Source organism: Dipodomys spectabilis, unplaced genomic scaffold, assembly GCF_019054845.1.
Source record: "Dipodomys spectabilis isolate Male_0828 unplaced genomic scaffold, ASM1905484v1 ptg000024l, whole genome shotgun sequence".
NCBI lineage: Eukaryota > Metazoa > Chordata > Mammalia > Rodentia > Heteromyidae > Dipodomys > Dipodomys spectabilis.
In genome coordinates, this window is record NW_024870701.1 from 6,081,625 (window position 1) to 6,101,603 (window position 19,979).

General features: G+C 37.5%; 1 protein-coding gene across 3 annotated transcripts in view; it reads right to left on the reverse strand.

Moving 5' to 3' along the window:
* Osbpl1a (oxysterol binding protein like 1A) overlaps positions 1 to 19,979 on the reverse strand; it is a 244,204-nt gene that overhangs the window by 147,961 nt on the left and 76,264 nt on the right. For all 3 annotated transcript variants that reach the window (XM_042675295.1, XM_042675297.1, XM_042675296.1), the window contains exons 8-13: positions 13,367 to 13,428; positions 13,226 to 13,270; positions 12,021 to 12,094; positions 11,853 to 11,916; positions 8,673 to 8,771; positions 6,256 to 6,378 (exon numbers count right to left, since the gene is read on the reverse strand). In XM_042675295.1, coding sequence (XP_042531229.1) covers positions 6,256 to 6,378; positions 8,673 to 8,771; positions 11,853 to 11,916; positions 12,021 to 12,094; positions 13,226 to 13,270; positions 13,367 to 13,428 — 467 coding nt within the window. The remainder of the gene's footprint in view (positions 1 to 6,255; positions 6,379 to 8,672; positions 8,772 to 11,852; positions 11,917 to 12,020; positions 12,095 to 13,225; positions 13,271 to 13,366; positions 13,429 to 19,979) is intronic.

Genomic DNA, 19,979 nt, shown 5'->3' on the forward strand with positions numbered 1-19,979 from the left:
ATAACTAGTATATGTCTAGGACAAGCAGAAGAAGTCAAAAGCTATGTATATATGACCATATAAGCTGATGCTAATCGAAATGAACCCCAAGATAGGGACACAAGAGGTTTTATCTTTCTTACTGTTCTTGTTAATGTACTTATAATGTACTATGTGGGTTTTTTTTTGTTTCTTTGTATGTTCTTCCCCCATGGTATAACCCCTGTTGTCACTGTGTTTGATTCCGGTATCCTGCATCTTATATATACATTTTTCTAATTTGGGGAGGGGAAGGGAAATAACAAAATGCTGAAATAAGGATACAGGATGACCCATTGTAACAATGAGATGTATAAGACACTATGTTGAAAATGAACTTTACAACTTTGTGGGGGGGGGAGGGGCAGGGAGGGTTGAGGAGGTAGGGAGGAAAGGAATGGTAGGGGAAAAACAAAGGAGGAGGCAACAATGCTCGATAGGAAATGGACTCATTACCTTGCTCATGTAATGTAACCTCTCTGTACAGTATCTCTACAATTATATATATATATATTAAAAAAGAGAAAAACAAAAAAAAGAATACTGTCGCAATTTTCTGTATTATTCCCTTAGTGGTTAACTCGATATATTATGAAAACCTAAACATCTACTTATAAAGTTATTAGTGGGAGCCGGGTGCCAGTGGCTCACAACTGTAATCCTAGCTACTCAGGAAGCTGAGATCTGAGCATCACAGTTCAAAGCCAGCCTGGACAGGAAAGTTTGTGAGACTCATCTCCAATAAACCACCAGAAAACTAGAAGTGGTGCTTCGGCTTAAGTGCTAGAGCACTAGTCTTGAACTGAAGAGCTGAGGGACAGTGCCCAGGGCCAGAGTTCAAGCCCCACGACTGACAAAAAAAAAAAAAAAAAAAGTTAATAGACATGGTGGTTCATGCTTATAGTCCCACCATTCAAGCAGAAGCAGAAAGATTTTGAGTTTCAGACTAGCCCGGACAATATAACCAGATCCAATCTAAAAAAACAGGAATCTCAATTACTTGGTAGGTGTAGATCAGGAGGATAAAGGTTTATGATCAGTCTCAACTAGAAGTTAATGAAACCCTATCTCAACAATCAAGCCCAGATTGTTAGCAAATATCTTATAATACCAGTTATTCAGGAGTCTTAGGTATCAAGATTACAATCCACAGCCAAATGCAAAAATGCAAGAAGTTTATCTAGGAGAAAGAAAAAACCAAAAGCACAAAAAGGCTAGGGTCACAGCTCAGTGATGAGTGCTTGATTAGCCAAAAAAGAACAAACAAATGAACCAAGGAGCAAACAGGAAGGAAGGAAGGAAGGAAGGAAGAGAGAGAGGGAAAGGGAGGGAGGGAGAGAGGGGAGGGAGGGAAGGAGGAAAGGAGGGGAGGGAGGGAAGAAGGGAAGGAGGGAGAGCAGGGAGGGGAGGAAGGGAGGGAGGATAGGAAAAGGTCAGGGGAAAGGAAAGAAAATGAAAGGGAAGACAGGAAGAAAGGAATAAGCAGTAAAAGAAAGAAAGAAGAGTAAATACATATGGATTCTTGGTAGACTCCACATGGTATCTCATTCTTGACTTCTATGCCATTCATATTATGTTAGGGCCTCTTTTTTTCATTCTATATAAATTGGGTTTCACTATATGCAATGTTCTTTTTCTGATGTCTGACAGTATTTTAAATGTCTAACTTATCTGGACAAAGTACACAGCAAGGATACTACTACTAATATAGAGGAGCCTCCATATCAGAAGAAACCAAAAGCAAGCACTAGATAGTCTCATGTCCCAACAAACTTCTGACTTGAAAGGATGCTAGTATGATGTCCTGAGCTGCAGAGCAGCTCAAAACTGTATCAGGAGGTACACAGCTAAAGAAGAATAGACATCCTCATGTGATTAACTAACAACAAGCAGATGAAACAGAATTTAGCAATGAAAAAGAATAATACATACAATGGCATTATAGGGAGTGGAAGGAAGACAGACTCTGAAAAGTGGAATCATACAGTAGATGATTCCATTGCTACAAAATTCTAGAACAGGAAAACTGACAATGTCATAGATCAGCAGTTGCTAGAGACAGAGGAAGGAGGCACTGTCAGAGAACAACACGGTTAGGTAAGGACCATTTTTGGGGTGATAAAGATGTTTTGTACCTTCATAATAGTGGTTACACAGGTACTGTGTATGTGTGTGTATGTGTGTGTTAGTTGCCCAAATACATCAAATTGAAAGTGGAAACAAATTTTAATGTATAATAATTACACCTCAAAAATATTACTTCTAGCTATTAAAACAATAGACCATAGAGCCTGGCAATTTTCCTCTTTGTAGAAAGTAGTCAATATGGCAAGCCATGATGTCTCATACTCATTTCTAAGTCTTCCTAACTCCAACTAAACGCACTTGATTTCATCCATTTCATCTTCCTTTGCTCTATGCCCTAACATGTTTACTCTCTGGGGCACCTCTTGATTACTGTGGCCCTGCTTTGCAATTTTATTACTGTTTTATTTTGCAATAGATGTTTACACAAAAATAAGAGAGCTGGAGAGGAAAGTCTTTCACATACCTGACTGGTCTTGATTTGCCCTGTTCTCAGCCCCTCACTGCTTATCTTTCATCTTTCCAGGAATGCTCGACATCTACATAAATGTGTATGTGTGCACCTGCCTGTTTTTCTCCCAAGTTGCAGCATATTTGATGCACCTTTTATCCTTTGTTCTTTTACCTTGAACATATGAACAACTTGTTTAGATGCACCAATTATCAGTCACTTGTTGATGCACATGCATCTTTCTGCATACTATTTTAGCTAAGAATCTCTGAAAAAAAACTTATGTTACCTGGGGCACCAGTGGCTCACGCCTTTTAATCCTAGCTACTCAGGAGGCTGAGATCTGATGATCGAGGTTCAAAACCAGCCTGCACAGGAAAAGTCAGTGAGACTCTTATTCCCAATAAACTACTCAGAAAACTGGAAGTGGCTCAAATGGTAGAATGCTAGCCTTGAGCTGAAGAGCTGAGGGACAGTGCTAAGGCTCAGAGTTTAAGCCCTACGACTGACAAAAAAGTTACGTTTTTGGTGAAAACATCATTCACTCATTACTCCTCTTAACATATAGTCCAAATTCTACAGAATCAAGGAATCCTCAACTTTGTTAGTACCACCCAAAGTAAGAGCCTATCCCGATACTGTCCACTATAGCTGTGATGACAGAAACATTCATTGTGTGCTCTCTGTGGTAGCCATCTGAAGTTACTGAGCACCTGAGAAATGTAGATAGTAAAGTAAGTGAGCCTGGTGAACTGGAACACACCTCTAACCCCAGCACTCAAAAATCTCAGGCAAGAAGATCATAAGTTCAAGGCCAGCCTTGACCTGTCAAGATCCTAGCTCAAAACATACAAAAAAAAAAAAAAGAAAATAAAAATGTGAGAAATTTTAATGTTAATCTAAATGTGAACAACCACATGTGCATCAATCACACTGAATAGCAGAGTACCAACACTATGCTTAACTTTAGCTTCCAATTCTTTTTTCTAAAATATTTTTATCCTCTAGGCCTAATCTCAAGGTAATGATGGGGCCATAGAAAGGGTTTTAAGTTTGTAAAGATCCTTAGTTTGGAGAGGAGATAAAATGAGACCAAAAGTATCATAAAAGATCGGTAAATTTTTTCAGTATAAACACCCACATGCATATCAACTTTTTAAAAGTCTATATTACTGAACCGAATGCATGTTAAAGAAGATCAGATTATAGTTAATTCAAGACTATAGACTGTCGCTGGGCACCAGTGGCTCATACCTGTAATCCTAGCTACTCAGGAGGCTGAGATCTGAGGATTGCAGTTCAAAGCCAGCCCGGCAGTGAGACACTTATCTTCAATAAACCACCAGAAAACAGGAAGTGGCGCTGTAGCTCAAGTGGTAGAGCACTAGCCTTGAGCTGAAGAGCTGAGAGACAGTGCTCAGGCCCAGAGGTCAAGCCCCAACTGACAAAAAAAAAAGACTATAGACTATGTCAGTACTAGAATGGTTTCCTTTAGAATGTCTATAAACACCAAGAACTAATTTGTGCCACAAATGAACTCCAGGTTTTCCTAATTCAAGGATCAAGGACATCCTACCACAATCTGTGGAACTAAACACACTTTACCTCTTTTGAATTAGATTGTTTTAACTTGTTAAGACAGAATCATACTCTGTTATCATTTAAACACTGTAGACAGAGATAATGACTGTAGCTTACAAACCTAAAAGAGCTGAATACCACTTAAACTCTTGAGTTCAAGGCAAAAACTTCAAAACTTTAAACTTAACATAGGAACAAAGTGTCAAAAAAGAATCAAAAGCAAGATTTAGTTGAATTTAACACCTTACTTAAAAATTTGAAAATTATACCAAAGAAATCTCTATTTAAAAAAGTGTTTAAGGGGCTGGTGGTATGTGATATGGCTTAGTGGTAAAATACTTGCTTAGCATTTGTGAGGTCATGGGTTCCATCCTTAGCACCAAAGAAAAAAAAGGAAAAACTTGTTATATAAGTTAGTTAGCATGTCTTTACCTTAAAATTAACATAATCCTAGAAAAGGTACTGGTAAGCCTTGTAAATCCCTCCAGCTTTTATCATTTATCTCCTACTGAAGAAATTTTTTTCTACTTAGAGAATAAGTCGATTTTAAAGTATTTATCATAGTTTTCCTTTTTCTTATTTAATGTCTTTGACTATATGTACTCAAACCTCTATTTTCCCATATTAGTACTGTTCTAAGTGCTCTAGAAGTCCACTGATCTGAGAATTTGGTTCTCAGATTTCACATCAGGCTTTAATGGTAGTACTAAAAATAATCCTGAACAAATTCTAGAGACAATCCAATAAAAAAAAAATGAAAGAACTCAGACTAATGTTCCATCATAAATTAAGAATAGGAATTGAGCTAATGGCTCATGCCTGTAATTCTAGCTACTCAGGAGGCTGAGATCTGAGGATTGCAGCTCAAAGCCAGCCCCAGCAGGAATGTCCCCGACTCTTATCTCTAATAAATCACTCAGAAAACCAGAAATGGTGCTGTGGCTCAAGTGGTAGAGCCCTCACCTTGAGCTAAAGAGCTGAGGGACAGTGCCCAGGCTCAGAGTTCAAACCCCATGACCAACCAAAAAAAAAAAAAAAAAAAGATTAGGAATTGAAAAAAGTCAAAATCTCATATTTAAGATTATAGGTCCTGGGCTGGGAAGGTGGCTCAGTGGTATAGTGCTTGGCTTGCATGCATGAGGCCCTGGGTTTCCATTCCTCAGCACCACATAAGCAGAAGCCAGAGTGGCACTGTGGCTCAAATGGTAGAGCACTAGCCTTGAGCTGAAGAGCTGAGGGACAGTGCCCAGGCCCAGAGTTCAGGTCTCACGACTGACCAAAAAAAAAAAAAAGATTACAGTCCTTATGAAAATTATAGGTCCTTATTTCAATAACATTGTAATGGCAAACTTATCAGAGTTGTACATTCAAATCCCACAATAATCCATTTAAATTTATAGATAGGTAGGAGGGAGGGATGGAGGGAGAGAGAAAAAAGAGAGACTGGATTTAGTAGAAAATGTTTTGGGGTTTTTTTTTTTCAAATTAAAACATTTTATTTAGACTGAAACTTATCACTCTTTTGTAGTTTTAATTCTTCCAAACCCAATTCCCACTCTTTGGTAAACAAGGTATATTTAAAAGATAGAGCCAGAGGAAAAAAGGAAAAGACAAAGAGAAAACTGATGCCTCCCCACCCTGAAAAATACCTATTTCATGTCAATTATGGATAAGGCATTGATGTCACTTCAGATGAGGGTGTCTCCATTCATTACTGACGTTTTACTTTACCTCTAAGCAATGAAGTTAGATTACAAGTGGTTTTAAATGAAACTACTGGCCAAGTAATGTGTCACTATGGTTGCATTATTTAAACTCTGAAATATGTAGTGAAGTCATAAAGGATAGCAAGTCAAACTATGCATGCTCCCCCTGCTGGAGACAGCTTACAAACAGAATGACAATCTCATTACAGCCATGTAAGGAGTTTATCATAAAATGATACATATAAGACCTAGGCCTGTATCCTTAAAGTATATTTGCAAAGACAAATGCGCTGGGCCAAGAGTTACACTACTTCCAATGTTATCAGACTCAATTTCAAAACCTTGCCTCTTAATAACTTGAATAATCCGTACACTACAGTATTAGCTATGAAGGTCAGATTATGTCTTATTTACCTGTATGGATTGCTTCAAGTCTATAGCAGAAACTGCATCATCTTCTTCATCATCAGTCAACTGGTCTTGGGAACAGTAGTGGGTACTGTATGCAGAATGTTCTTCAATTGCTTCCAGCCAATTCTGAAATAATCCAAGGATTTATATCAAAGTGAAAACCTTTTCATTGGGCTGGGATGTAGCTCAGTGGCAAAGTGCTTGCCTAGCAAGTGCAACATCCTGGGTTTGATCCCCAGTACCAAAAAAGAAAAGACAAAAAAAAATCTTTTTATTTAAAAAATTAATGTCAATAACTGTAAAGCATAAGATTTACATGGTATAATATTATCTGTCCCCTCCTCCACAAGCAAGCAACCATAGTGAAAGGACGCGGTCTCTTATCTGTCATAAACATGAAAAAAATTCTCAGTACTTTTAAAAATAACATTTACGAATGTACATATTAATACTCAAACATATTATAAAAATTAAATATTCATGAAAGATTTTACTTAAAATAAGATTCTCAACACTGATGAATAATTTATTATATAGTAATGGATCCAGGCACATAATTTACTAACTTATAATCAAATGATAAGCACAGAAATTTAGATCATTTTAAGACAGTCAAAATTTCCCTGATCCTGTAACTTCCTCAATTTTTTGTTTTGTTCTGTACCAGGTCTATGGCTTGAAGTTAGTGGGTGTTATCCCTGGGCTTTTAGCTCAAGGTTGGCACTCTACCACTTGAGCTATAGCTCTACTTCTGACTTTTTGCTGGTTAACTGGAGATAAAGCGTCTCACAGATTTTCTGCATAGGCTGGCTTCAAAACCCCAATCCTCAGATCCTAGCCTCCTGAGTTTCTACGCTTGTAGGTGTGAGCCAACACAGCCTGGATCTTTGTCAAGGCTGAAAGGAGAAAAAAATCTGTTCTTTCACAAAAAGAATGTAACTTCTTCCTCATTAAAAAAAAATTGTTATTAAAGTGTTGTATAGAGATGCTATCATTTCAAAAATCAGGTAATGAGTACGTTTCTTTTTTTTGGACAATGTCACCCCTTCCTTTGCTTTTCCCCAGTCTCCCTCTCCCATCCCTGCCCACAAGTTACATTGGTTATTTTCAACAAAGTGTGTACTGAATAGCGGGACTGCATTTGTTCATTCCCCTCGCCCCAGAACAAAAACAACCACAACAAAAAAACACATTTCCATTTCCTGTAGTTCATTTCCATAAACAGTATTTTAAATGTTCAGAAGCTATGCCTTTGTGTTCCTCCTCTAAGAAGTATCCCCTTTTGGTCTGACTATGTGTGAATGGCTAGAGTTCTGTATCGGTTATCATGTCATATTTTAGAACTAGCTTCCACATGTGAGAGAAAACGTGTTATTTGTCTCTCTGAGCTTGGCTTACCTTATGATTTGTTCTAGGTCCATCCATTTCCTTAAAAATGACATATCTTATTCTAATGGATGAGTAAAATTCTATTGTGTATATATACCATATTTTATTGATCCACTCATCCGTTGTAGGTCTTCTAGGATGTTTCTATAATTTGGCTACTTTACAATTTTATGAAATGCTGTTCATCATTTGGATTGGTTAAGGTTCTTTGCTGAAAGTCAGCCACTTTGGGAAACAGATTATTTTATAACTCCTTTTAAAACAAATTAACAGAATCCAGGTCCATGAATACTGCTTTGATTTAAAGTTATATGGATTCTCCATGAAATCACTGTAACTGAATTTTCTTCAAACACATCTCAACTTTCTTGCTTATTTCTGTTGTTCATTAGTGTATAAAAATAAGTAAGCTAAGTCTGTACTGTGACGAGCACCAGAATATCTGGTGCTAGTCTGTGACTATAAACTACATATCTTGAAAAGTCAGCTCTACAGGTTTCACATTTACAAAATAAAGGGTAAAATGAATCATTATTTAGCCTTTTTCTAAAGCCAAAATGAGTCCCTCACATTCAAAGAGTCAAAATGAATAACAAATTGTAAACAGAAAATAACTAAAGATTCATGCTGATAAAGATGTACTTGAACTAAGTTATAAGCTAAATTTGAAACACTTCCTATTTTTGCCCATTTAAAAAGCACAATCAAGAAGATCCTAGAGCCAGGCGCTGATGGCTCACACCTGTACTCCTAGCTACTCAGGAGGCTGAGATCTGAGAATCACAGTTCAAAGCCAGCCCAGGCAGGAAAGTCTATAAGACTCTTATGTCCAGTAAATCACTCAGAAAACTGGAAGGGGTGCTGTGGCTCAAGTGGTAGAGTGCTTGCCTTGAGCTGAAGAGCCCAGTGCCCAGTCCCAGAGTTCAAGCCCCATGACTAACAAAACCAAAAACAAAAAAGATCCTAGAGGCTAATACTGAACCGGTATTTTGATTAAAGTTTGATTAAAGATAAATGAATCATAAGATTACCTCTCTTGACTGATGAAGTGCATTCTTAGGAACTCGAAAGCCATGAATAGTGTCATCAAAGCATTTGATAAAGAAGAGGCAGCTATCAGAGGATTTCACCTTAGACATAAAGACAAATTCATTCACATAAAAAAGGGTTGACTCTAACCAATGATATTTAAATTTATACTATGAGTCATATTCAATACAATAAACCAAGAACTAGAAAGAAACATAATATTTGCAGACATGATTACAGAAAACTCTGAGGAATGTAAAAAATAAGACTAATAAGTAAATTTAGCAAGCGTGCAGGGCATTAGATAAAGTCTATTTAAAAAATTATAGCCAGGCTGGGCTGGGAAGGTGGCTCAATGGTAGAGTGCTTGCCTTGCATGCATGAGGACCTGGGTTCGATTCCTCAGCACCACATATGCCAAAAAAAAAAAGCCAGAAGTGGTGCTATGGCTCAAGTGGTAGAGCGCTAGCCTTGAGCTGAAGAGCTGAGGGACAGCGCCCAGGTCCAGAGTTCAGGCCTCACGACTGGACCCCCAAAAAAGAAAAAATTATAGCTAGGTACAAGTGGCTCATATTTGTGATCCTAGCTACTCAGGAAGCTGAGATCTGAGGACTAGGCAGGAAAGTCTGTGACACTCTTATCTGCAATTAACAGCCAAAAACCAGAGGTGGAGCTGTGGCTCACATGGTAGAGCACTAGCCTTCAGCAAAGAAACTCAGAGACAGTACCTAGGCATTGAGTTCAAGCCTCTAGACTGGAACACACACCGAAAAAATTATATACACTAGCTGCAAGAAAATTATAGAAAATAAAAATGTCCAAATCCATTTACAAGAGTTTCAAAAAATAATGTATTAAAATATGTAAGATTAAGTTTTATAAAATACTACAAAAACATTGTAAAAAGAAATTAAAAGGTATTTCAACAAATGAAGACATACATATACACATTTAGAGATATCAATATTGCTACATTGGCGTGGAAACCCACAAGTCGATTTACAGATTCAACACAATCTCAATCAAAACAGGTATTCAGAACACTGAAAACTCACAATATATAAACTGAACTAAATTGGAATTAAGTTAGAAATCAACAAAGAAAATGTGAAACTCACAAATAGTTTGCAATGAAACGATATTCATCTAAGTCCAAAAGTGAAAGAAAAATATACACATCTTACATAAGTTTTATAAATATAAAAATATATGAGCTATGTCTATGCTTAAAATCTACATGTATTCTGAAGGGTCCACAAACAACAGAAATAATGTTGAAAAAGAAGAATAAAATTGAAGGTCTCACACTTTCTGACTTTGAAGTTAACTAAAAAGCTATTGGCAAATGAACACTGTGTTTATGACAAATACATAGACAAATGGAGAGAGGAGAAGAGTGTCCATAAATAAACTCTTGCAGTTAAGAACAAATAAAGTATGGCAAGACTATTTAATGGGAAATAACAGGCTTTTCCCAAATTGATTTTCAGAAAATAGGATATTCATATGAACCTGTGCTATGTAGCATAAACAAAATTCAAAATAGATCACAGCACAGTATCAGAGCTAAACCTAATTTTACTGAAGAAAACGTAAGTTTCATGAAATTAGATTTGGAAATCATTTCTTAAAACACAAAATGAAAGTAAAAGTGATCTAGAAAGTTTGAACTTCCATTAAAGTTTAAAACTTCTTTTTTTTTGGGGGGGTGGGGAGGGGTCCAGTCGTGGGGCCTGAACTCTGGGCCTGGGCGCTGTCCCTCAGCTCTTCAGCTCAAGGCTAGCGCTCTACCACTTGAGCCACAGCACCACTTCTGGCTTTTTGTTTTTGTTTTTTTGGTCGGTCATGGGGCTTGAACTCTGGGCCTGAGCGCTGTCCCTCAGCTCTTCAGCTCAAGGCGAGCACTCTACCACTTGAGCTACAGCGCCACTTCCGGTTTTCTGGTGGTTTATTGGAGATAAGAGTCTCACGGTCTCTCCTGCCCAGGGCTGGCTTTGAACCGCAATCCTCAGATCTCAGCCTCCTGAGTAGCTAGGATTACAGGCGTGAGCCACCAGCGCCCGGCTAGCTTTTTTTCTTTTTGCTTATGTGGTGCTTAGGAATCGAACCCAGAGCCTCAGGCATGCAAGGCAAGTGCTCTACCACTGAGCCACCTTCCCAGCCCTAAAGTTTAAAACTTCTATACATCAGAATAATTTATCCACAAATAAAAAAACAGAATAGAAAATTTTCATTTAAATATCTAATAAGGGCCTATTATCTAAAATATATAAAGAATTTCTACAGAGATAATAACAAAGTCAGAATAATTAAAAACTGGGTAAAGGGCCGGGCACCAGGGACTCATGCCTATAATCCTAGCTACTCAGGAGGCTACTCTGAGGATTTGGGTTCAAAGCCAAAAGAGAGAGACATCTCCAATTAAACACCAAAAAAAACCCTCAATACCCCCAAAACAAACAAACAAAATCAACAGGAACTGGAGCTGTGACTCAAATGGTAGAGCAGTAGATTTAAGCACAATAGCTCAAGGACAGTGAACTCAAACCCCAGGAATGACACAAAAAGGAGATCTGGGGCAAAGGATTTAGACATTTCTCCAAGGATGATATAAAATTGGCCAATACAAACAGGCTAATCATGTCTGTTTTCCTCTCCCCCTCTATCTTTCCCTTCCACCACACAAACAATATATATATATACCTAGAAAAACTAAAAGCTCTGTATATATGTTTTTGTAATCATTCATTTCTCATACAACAATATGTGGAGATAAAAGTTTATGCAGGGTGCCAGTGGCTCACATCTGTAATCCTAGCTACTCAGGAGACTGAGATCTGAGGATCACAGTTCAAAGCCAGCCCGGGCAGGAAAGTCCATGAGACTGTTATCTCCAATAAACCACCAGAAAACCGGAGTGGCACTGTAACTTAAGTGGTAGAGCACTCGCCTTGAGCTGAAGAGCTGAGGGACAGTGCTCAGGCCCAGAGTTCAAGCTCCAAGACCGACAAAAAAAAAAAAGTTTATTTACATATACAAATAAAATGGATATTCTGTACTTGTTCTTGAATGTTAAATATATAAATATGCTTTCTATACCATTCTAAAAATATTAGAACTTTTTCACACATGACTTGAGGGTTTCACTTTCCCAGTTTACATAAAGACATGACTTATCTTACCGTGCACACTGCTTGTGTCAAGTGTTTGCATCCCTGGCGATAAACATTATGGATGGCATCAGACCTTCAAATTAAATAGTAAGTTGTCAAACCAAAAGAAATGAGGTAAGTAAAATTTTTTAATAATTCAAAATTAAGATACTGAAATTTAGTAAGGATAATACTTACTGTTTCCTATACCATGAAAGGACTCCATGTTCTAACACTACCCAGAATAATCTCCAGCCAAAAAATCTTGAACTCTAAAAGAAAAATGATTTCCCAAGCTGACACAACTAAATTCAAATGACTGATTAAAAAAAAGTTCTGAAAGCTACATCTGAGTCTTTCATCTAGACAGCAGTAGTAAATGTCCAAACATATATAATGAAGCGTAATGAACAAGAATTAGAAACAGGTTCTTATAATGTCCTGTATGTATGCTGTTATTTCAATTTTTTGTTTTAGTTTTCTGTGCCCTTTGTCTTGTATATAAGATTATCTGATCCATAGAAAGTAAAGGGAATCATGAAACAGAAGGACAAATTATGCACTAATGCAACAATGATACTCACTAGACACTATGTTGAAAATGAACTATACAACTTGCAGGGAGGAGAATAGGGAGGAGTAAGCAGGAGAAAATGAGGGAGGAGATAACAGTGTTTTAAAAGAAATGTATTTATTACCTTACTTATGTAACTGTAACCCCCTGTTCATCACATTTATGAGATATAAAAAAAAAAAACTGACTGAAAAAATTGGACGTTATTGCCCCTAAGAAGTCTAATACAACCATGTTTGTTGTAGCACTATTCACCATAGCCAAGGTATGGAATCAGCCCAGATGACCCTTAATGGATGAATGGCTCAACAAAATGTAGTACATATACACAATGGAATTTTACTCATCTGTTAGAAAGAATACTGTAACATTTGTTTTAAAAAAAAGTCGAAGGACTTGAAAACATGTTAAATGAAGTGAGGCTCAGACAGACTAAGGATCCATGCTTTCACTTCTATGTGGAAGCTAAGTTTAGCTTATAAACTTACTTGGGTGGTATGCAAATATATACAAATGTATTAACTGATATATGGTAGATTCAAGGGAGATCTCAAATAGCGTAATTCCTTAGAAAGTCAGAATGAGAGTTCTACAACATAAAACACCAGGAAGCAGGAACTAGAAAGGGGAGGAGAAGGGTCGAGAGAAAAGGAGTTGAAAAATGAAAAAGGGGGGGAGAATGCAGTCAAGAATCCAAAGTATATCCTAAAAATTAAGAAGAATAAAGCAAGGGGTAGGTAGGGGAGGGATGGTATTTGTGCACTACTTTTTACAATGATAATTCCTTTGCACAACTAAAGGTAATAAGAAAAAAATCACCTCAACCTACCTTCCAGAGAGGGCCTTCATATCGTTTCAGTGCTTTGTAGATGACCTATTGAAATACATTTCATGAAAAATGCAGGAACACATTTCAAGCATTTAAATTTTTTTCTAGAAAATACTTTATGTCTAATCCATTACTACATACCTTATTACCAACAAGAACATGTTTCATTTCAGCACCCTGGGCAAGATCAAGAGGTTTTTGATCTGTGTGAGATATAAGAGAAAAAGCATAATGGTTTAACTGTCCTATACAACTGATGCTGCAATTGTACCATATTATATCCCTTCATTCTTCTCTCAACTACTCCTTCCCCCACTGAAGAGCTGCTCATCAGAAGCTGCCATCTCCATTTTTATATATTCCTTTTGGTACCTATTAGGCCAGCAACCCAATTTAACAATCTAAACTTGTAGTTCATGTTACTGAAACTTTATATGAACTTACTATGTTCCAGATAATTAACCCTTTTATCTGAAGCTAATAAAAGACTCTTTTATCTAATAAAAGGGTTAATTACCTGGAGCACAATAACTGGTATATACTAGTAATTTTTTTTTTGCCAGTCCTGGAGCTTGAACTCAGGACCTGGGTACTTTCCCTGAGCTTCTTTTACTCAAGGCTAGCACTCTCCCACTTGACCCAGAGCGCCACTTTCAGTTTTTTCTATTTTACTGAAGAGTTGAACCCAGGGCTTCAGGCATGCTAGATAAGCACTCTACCACTGAGCCACATTCTACTAAGAAATTATCTTCTAAGATTCAATCATCATATTAGACACTCTATATTCAGTGATGAAAAGGACAGGGAAAGGAGTAAAAAGGGAAAAATAAAGGCACAGCAACAAGCAACATTGATTAATGCCTGTAATCCTACCTACTCAGAAAGCCTTGGTCTGAGCACTATGGCTCAAAGCCAGCACAGGCAGGGAGGTCTATGATTATCTTATTTCCAATAAACCATCAAAAAGCAGGAAGTAGAACTGTGGCTCAAGTGGTAGAGTGCCAGCTCAAATAAGAAAGCTAAGGAACAATGCCCAGGGCCTGAGTTCAAGCCTCAGTACCATATATACATAGCAAATAATAAATCATGGTATGCTGAGAGCGTTTGCATAAAAGATTACACAAAACATGAGAAGGGACTGATCTAGAAAGCAAGGGATGTTGACAGAAAGGGGAAGGGCATTACAGCAGAGAAATGCTAACACACAGGCCTGAAGAATGAAGAAGTTAATGGGCAAGAGATAAAGCCAGGAAGACATACTACATAAGAGCTTTATAAGGGCCAGATGTTTGTAAACTAATACAAAGAGTTCAGGTTTTATTCTAATCATGCTAGAAAGCTACTGAAAGGTTTGGCTAAAAGAGTAAGATCTGACTTATAATTAAGTCTATTGTAGTCACAAAAAAATTCTATAATTGGCCAAATTAGCAACTTCATGATTTTGAGAAATTACATTATTAACAAATAATACCACTGTGCTTATGTTTTTTAATTACTCAACTGAGATACAAATTCACACACCATGCAATTCTCTAACTTGTACAATTAGTTTTCAGTATGTTCCAGAGTTTGACAATCACACTTTTGTTTGTTTTGGGTTTTTTTATTGGTTGTGGGGCTTGAACTCGGCCTAGGTACTGTCCCTGAGCCTTTTGGTGCTTAAGACTAGTATTCTACCACTTGAAAAACAGCTCCACTTCTGGTTTTTGAGTAGTTAATTAGAGGTAAGAATCTCATAGGGACTTTTCTGCCCGGGCTGGCTTTTGAACCATGATCCTCAGAATTCAGCCTTCTGAGTAGCTAGGATTACAGATTACAGGTGTGTGCCACCAGTGCCTGGCTTACATAGTTTGTTGTTGTTGTTGTTGTTGTTATTGTTTTGTTTTTGTTAGTTTTCAGTATGTTCACAGAGTTGTATGACTATCACACTTTTGTTTGTTTTGGTTTTTTTGACTGGTTGTGGGGCTTGAACTCTGGGCCTGGGTGCTGTCCCTCAGCTCTTCAGCTCAAGGCTAGCTCTCTACCACTTGAGCCACAGTGCCACTTCCAGTTTTCTGGTGGTTTGTTGGAGACAAGAGTCCATGGACTTTCTTGGCCGGGCTGGCTTTGAACTGTGATCCTCAGATCTCAGCCTCCTGAGTAGTTAGGATTACAGGCATGAGCCACCAGCGCCCTGAACATGGTTATTTTTTTTAAGAAGCCTTTAGTCAGGCATTAGTGGCTCATGCCTGTAATCCCAGCTACTCAGGAGTCTGAGATGTGAGGATCATGGTTCAAAGCCAGTCCAGACAGGAAAGTTCATGAGACTCATCCCCAAAAACCTATCCAAAGAGGCCAGAAGTGAGCTATAGCTCAGGTGGCCTTGAGCAAAAAATACTCAGTCATAGCTCTAGGCCCTGAGTTCAAAGCACAGGACTGGCACACACACACACACACACACACACACACACACACACACACACACACACACACACACACACACACACACACACACACACACACACACACACACGAACCCTTTATCTCTGATTCATAAACTCAAGTTATTTACAGATGAACAATGTGATAGCTGTACAACTCTGTGAACATACTCAAAACTAGCTGTACAAGTTAAACTAGCAAATTACATGGACTGAATTTGTGTCTCAGTTGAACAACTAGTAAGCATAAGCAAAGTGGTATTACCTTGTTAATATTATAGTAATTTCTCAAAATCATGAAGTTACTAACTTTCCCAATTGTAGACTTTTTTTAAATCACTTCAGCAGACTTAATTAAGTCTTAGTCTTCAATTTCAAACTCTTCAGTGGCTTTCTGTCATGATTAGAATAAAACCCAAACTCCTTGTACTAGTTAATTCTATTTTTTAAGCTCTGATCATTTTTACTATGGCATTTTTTTTTTTTTTGGTCCGGTCATGGGGCCTGAACTCTGGGCCTAGGCGCTGTCCCTCAGCTCTTCAGCTCAAGGCTAGCGCTCTACCACTTGAGCCACAGAACCACTTCCGGTTTTTTTCTTTTTGCTTATGTGGTGCTGAGGAATCAAACCCAGGGCTTCATGCATGCAAGGCAAGCGCTCTACCACTGAGCCACCTTCCCAGCCCCTGGCATCTTTTTTAAAAGGTTATTGTGGCTGCTGGTGAAAAATGGCTTGTAAATGTGGGCAGGAGAAAGTAGACATTAGTTACTAAATGGGGACAACAGTGTAAGTCAAAGACAATGCAACTTAATTTAAAGGTTCTATAGTTTAAAAAAAAACAGTTTTTAATACGGAGAGAGGAACAGGGGACTGAGATTTAGACTTCTAGAACTTCTAGATGATGATTTATTTATTTAGTGAGAGAATAAAACTATTTTAAATGTTAACTGAGAAATGTATAAGCAAGTTGAGGTGTTTTATTTTTTACCTAGCACATAGGCTAATATAAAGATCTGCCAATTCTTTGTTTTTTTTATTCTATTTTACAGAGTACTTGAAACATTTTTGTCAGTTGTGAGGATTGAACTCTGGGCCTGAGCTCGTCAGCTATGCCAAAACAATGATAATATGATCTGTTTCACAGAATTCTCCCCTAATACCAAAAATAAATTCTCAGGTCTTGCCAACTTGATGAAATCTAAGAACACAGCTTCATTTCTGGACTTAATGTCTAAAGTGTCTGACATAAAATACATACACTTTGAAGTAAATAGCCTCTCTTCCTATATAAGCTTCATTACAATTTAAAAATTGTTCTACATTTCTTGTCAACCACAACAAAATAAAGTAAAAAGATGGGAATAATTAAATATGTTAAACTGTATATGATATATATTTGTTGCTTAATGGGAAAAACTCGTTAACAAAAGTGCCATTTCTCTTCAAGTTAATTGATATATGATGTGATTTCAACTACATCCCAACAGTACTTTCCAAGAACCTAAGAATATTATCTTAAATGCTATCAGGAAGAATAAGCACATTAGATGTCAAAGAAATCCTAAAAAGAAGAGTAGCTGGAAACACCTTATCACATATTAAAACAACCATTAAAATGCAATACTGGAAGTGAAAGAGACAGATGAGGCAATTGAAAGGCACAGGCACAAAAAAAATAAATTATTAGAATATATGAAAGTCATGACAGACAAAAAAAACTTGCTTTGATTACATGTCCAAAAAGTGTCTATGTGGAACTCATCAATTTTCCTGCTCAAAACTCCCCACCAGCTACAGTGACAATGGACCAAGCGACTCATCTCTCCCTACACTTGCCCTATTCTACTTAAGCAGCTTTTTTTCTTTCTCAAATATGCAAAGCACTCAGAACTCAGACCTTTTACACGAGCTTCCCATGAATGTTCTTTTGCCAGATCATCAGGGCTTAGTCCCTCACTCAAGTTAGCAATTTATTCAAAGCCACTTCAGGAAGGTTTTCTCTTATATCCTTTCTAATGCAACAGGGCCTCTCCAACTTGTATCATTTTTTTTTTTTTGGTTGGTCATGGGGCTTGAACTCTTGGCCTGGGCGCTGTCCCTCAGCTCTTTAGTTCAAAGCTAGTGCTCTACCAGTTGAGCCACAGTGCCACTTCTGGTTTTCTGGTAGTGTATTGGAGATAAGAGTCTCATGGACTTTCCTGCCCAGGCTGGCTTTGAACCAGAATCCTCAGATCTCAGCTTCCTCAGTAGCTAGGTTTACAGGCGTGAGCCACCAGTGCCCAGCTAAACTTATATCACTCTTTATCTTTGATCCCATTTTATATCTCTGCACTTTACGTTTGAAGTGCAGACAATATATCTGTCATTTTTTAATTCATCATGAGCACCTGAACTAGATGCTCATGAGACTAAGAGGATCGGCTGAACCCAGTATAGGCAATGTAGTAAGACTCTCATCTAAACACATAAACATACATACACATTCACGTACCTATATGTGTGTTATATCTATGTATGCACATATAAACTACAAGAGAGTCAGGCCTGCTGGGCAATTGAGTCTCCAGATTTAAGACAGTTATAAGAGAAAAGAGGCTTAGCATCTGCTAAATGAATATGACTAAAGATAAGCTAAAAGCAGACAATTAAATAGACTGATTCTTTACCTAAACTTAAAAAAAAAATCAGAAGACGACGACAAATAACAGTCTTGTTTTAAAAAAAGATAGTGATGAGAGTGATTGATTCCCAAGTGATTTTCTGAGAAAAAATTCCTATCTATATGAAGTACTATCCAGAAGATGAGAAGCCATGAAAAGTATACATTAGGGAGCAACATAAAAGAAATTGATGCTTGATAAAAAAAAATAGGATTTAATGTCAACTCTATTTACAACTTATAAACTAAAAGTTCACACTTTTAAAATGCTAGCCCATACCTCACAATTCCCTGAGCACTTCCCTCTCCATTCCCCAGAAAATCCCAGTAGACATGTTTGTCTTCATGATCTATCCCCCACAGAACCTAGATACAAATACAAGTAAATGCTGCCAGAGTACCTTTTGCTGAAATTTAAGAGACTGTGCTCTAATTAGTGGAGTTACAGGATACCCATCTTACATTATATGTTGGAAAAAAAACACTGGTATGTTAAGAGATATGGTCTGAGATTTAGAGAAAGATACAAGTAGAATGAGGAGCAGGTATCTTATTCCTAAATCCCTCCCATTTGATTTCCTAGCATATCCTGGTTTGGAGTATCATAAGACATTTCTTTTTTCTCACTTGTTTGTGGTGTTGAGGATGATACTCAATGCCTCACACATGCTAGGCAAACACTCCACCAATGAGCTAACATCACCAGTCCTCTTTATTTTTATATTTCAGATTGATATTCTTCTTTAAATTTTTTGGCAGTCCTGGCATTTGAACACAGTCTTTGTTCTTGCTAGGCAAGTGTTCTGCCACTTGTGTGGTAACTCCAGCCTAGCCCTATATTCTTTTATTTCTTTCATTTATATTCTTTAAGTTGATGCCTATTGCTTAGAACTCTTTCTTCAAAATCTATTTTACAGCTAGAAATCTAGGTCAGTGGTAGCAGATGTGATAAGTATGTGAGGTCTATGTTTAATCCCTAGCTTCTTAAAAAAAAAGGTCCAATTTTACTATGAAATATTACCGCTAAAAACTAAGTCCTTGGATGTTTTGGTTATGCACTTTTTGGTGACTTTGTCACTCTCATTTCAACTGTAAATAAGAATTTTGAAAATAAAAATATTCTGGCTAGACACCAATGGCCCATGTTCCTAGCTACTCAGGAGGCTGAGACCTGAAGATGGCAGTTCAAAGCCAGCCAAGGCAGAAAATTAATTACTTAAAGACCAAAAGTGGAGATATGGCTCAAAGTGGTAAAGTGTTAGCCTTGAGCAGAAGAACTCAGGAACAGCACCTAGGCCCTGAGTTCAAGGCCCATGACCAACTTATTTGAAAATCGATAAGGACCTACAATGTTCCAAAGTAACAGTGGTTATGTTTGGGTAATTTGTGGGTTTTTTTCTATTTTTAAAACTTTCTAGAATACAGGTATTACTGTCATGATTCTTTTTAATTATACCTTTTCAGAACGTGCCACCTTAACCTTTATCAAGAATACTATAACAAGCAGTAATTCTAGCTTGCCTGTAATCCTAGCTACTCAAAAGATGGAGATCAGGAATATTTGGAGTTCAAAACCAACTATGCAAAAAATTCATGAAACCCAGTCTCAATCTGTTGGAACTACCTGTGGTGGCATGTGCCTATCAGTCCACCTATGAAAAAAAACAGGAGAATTGC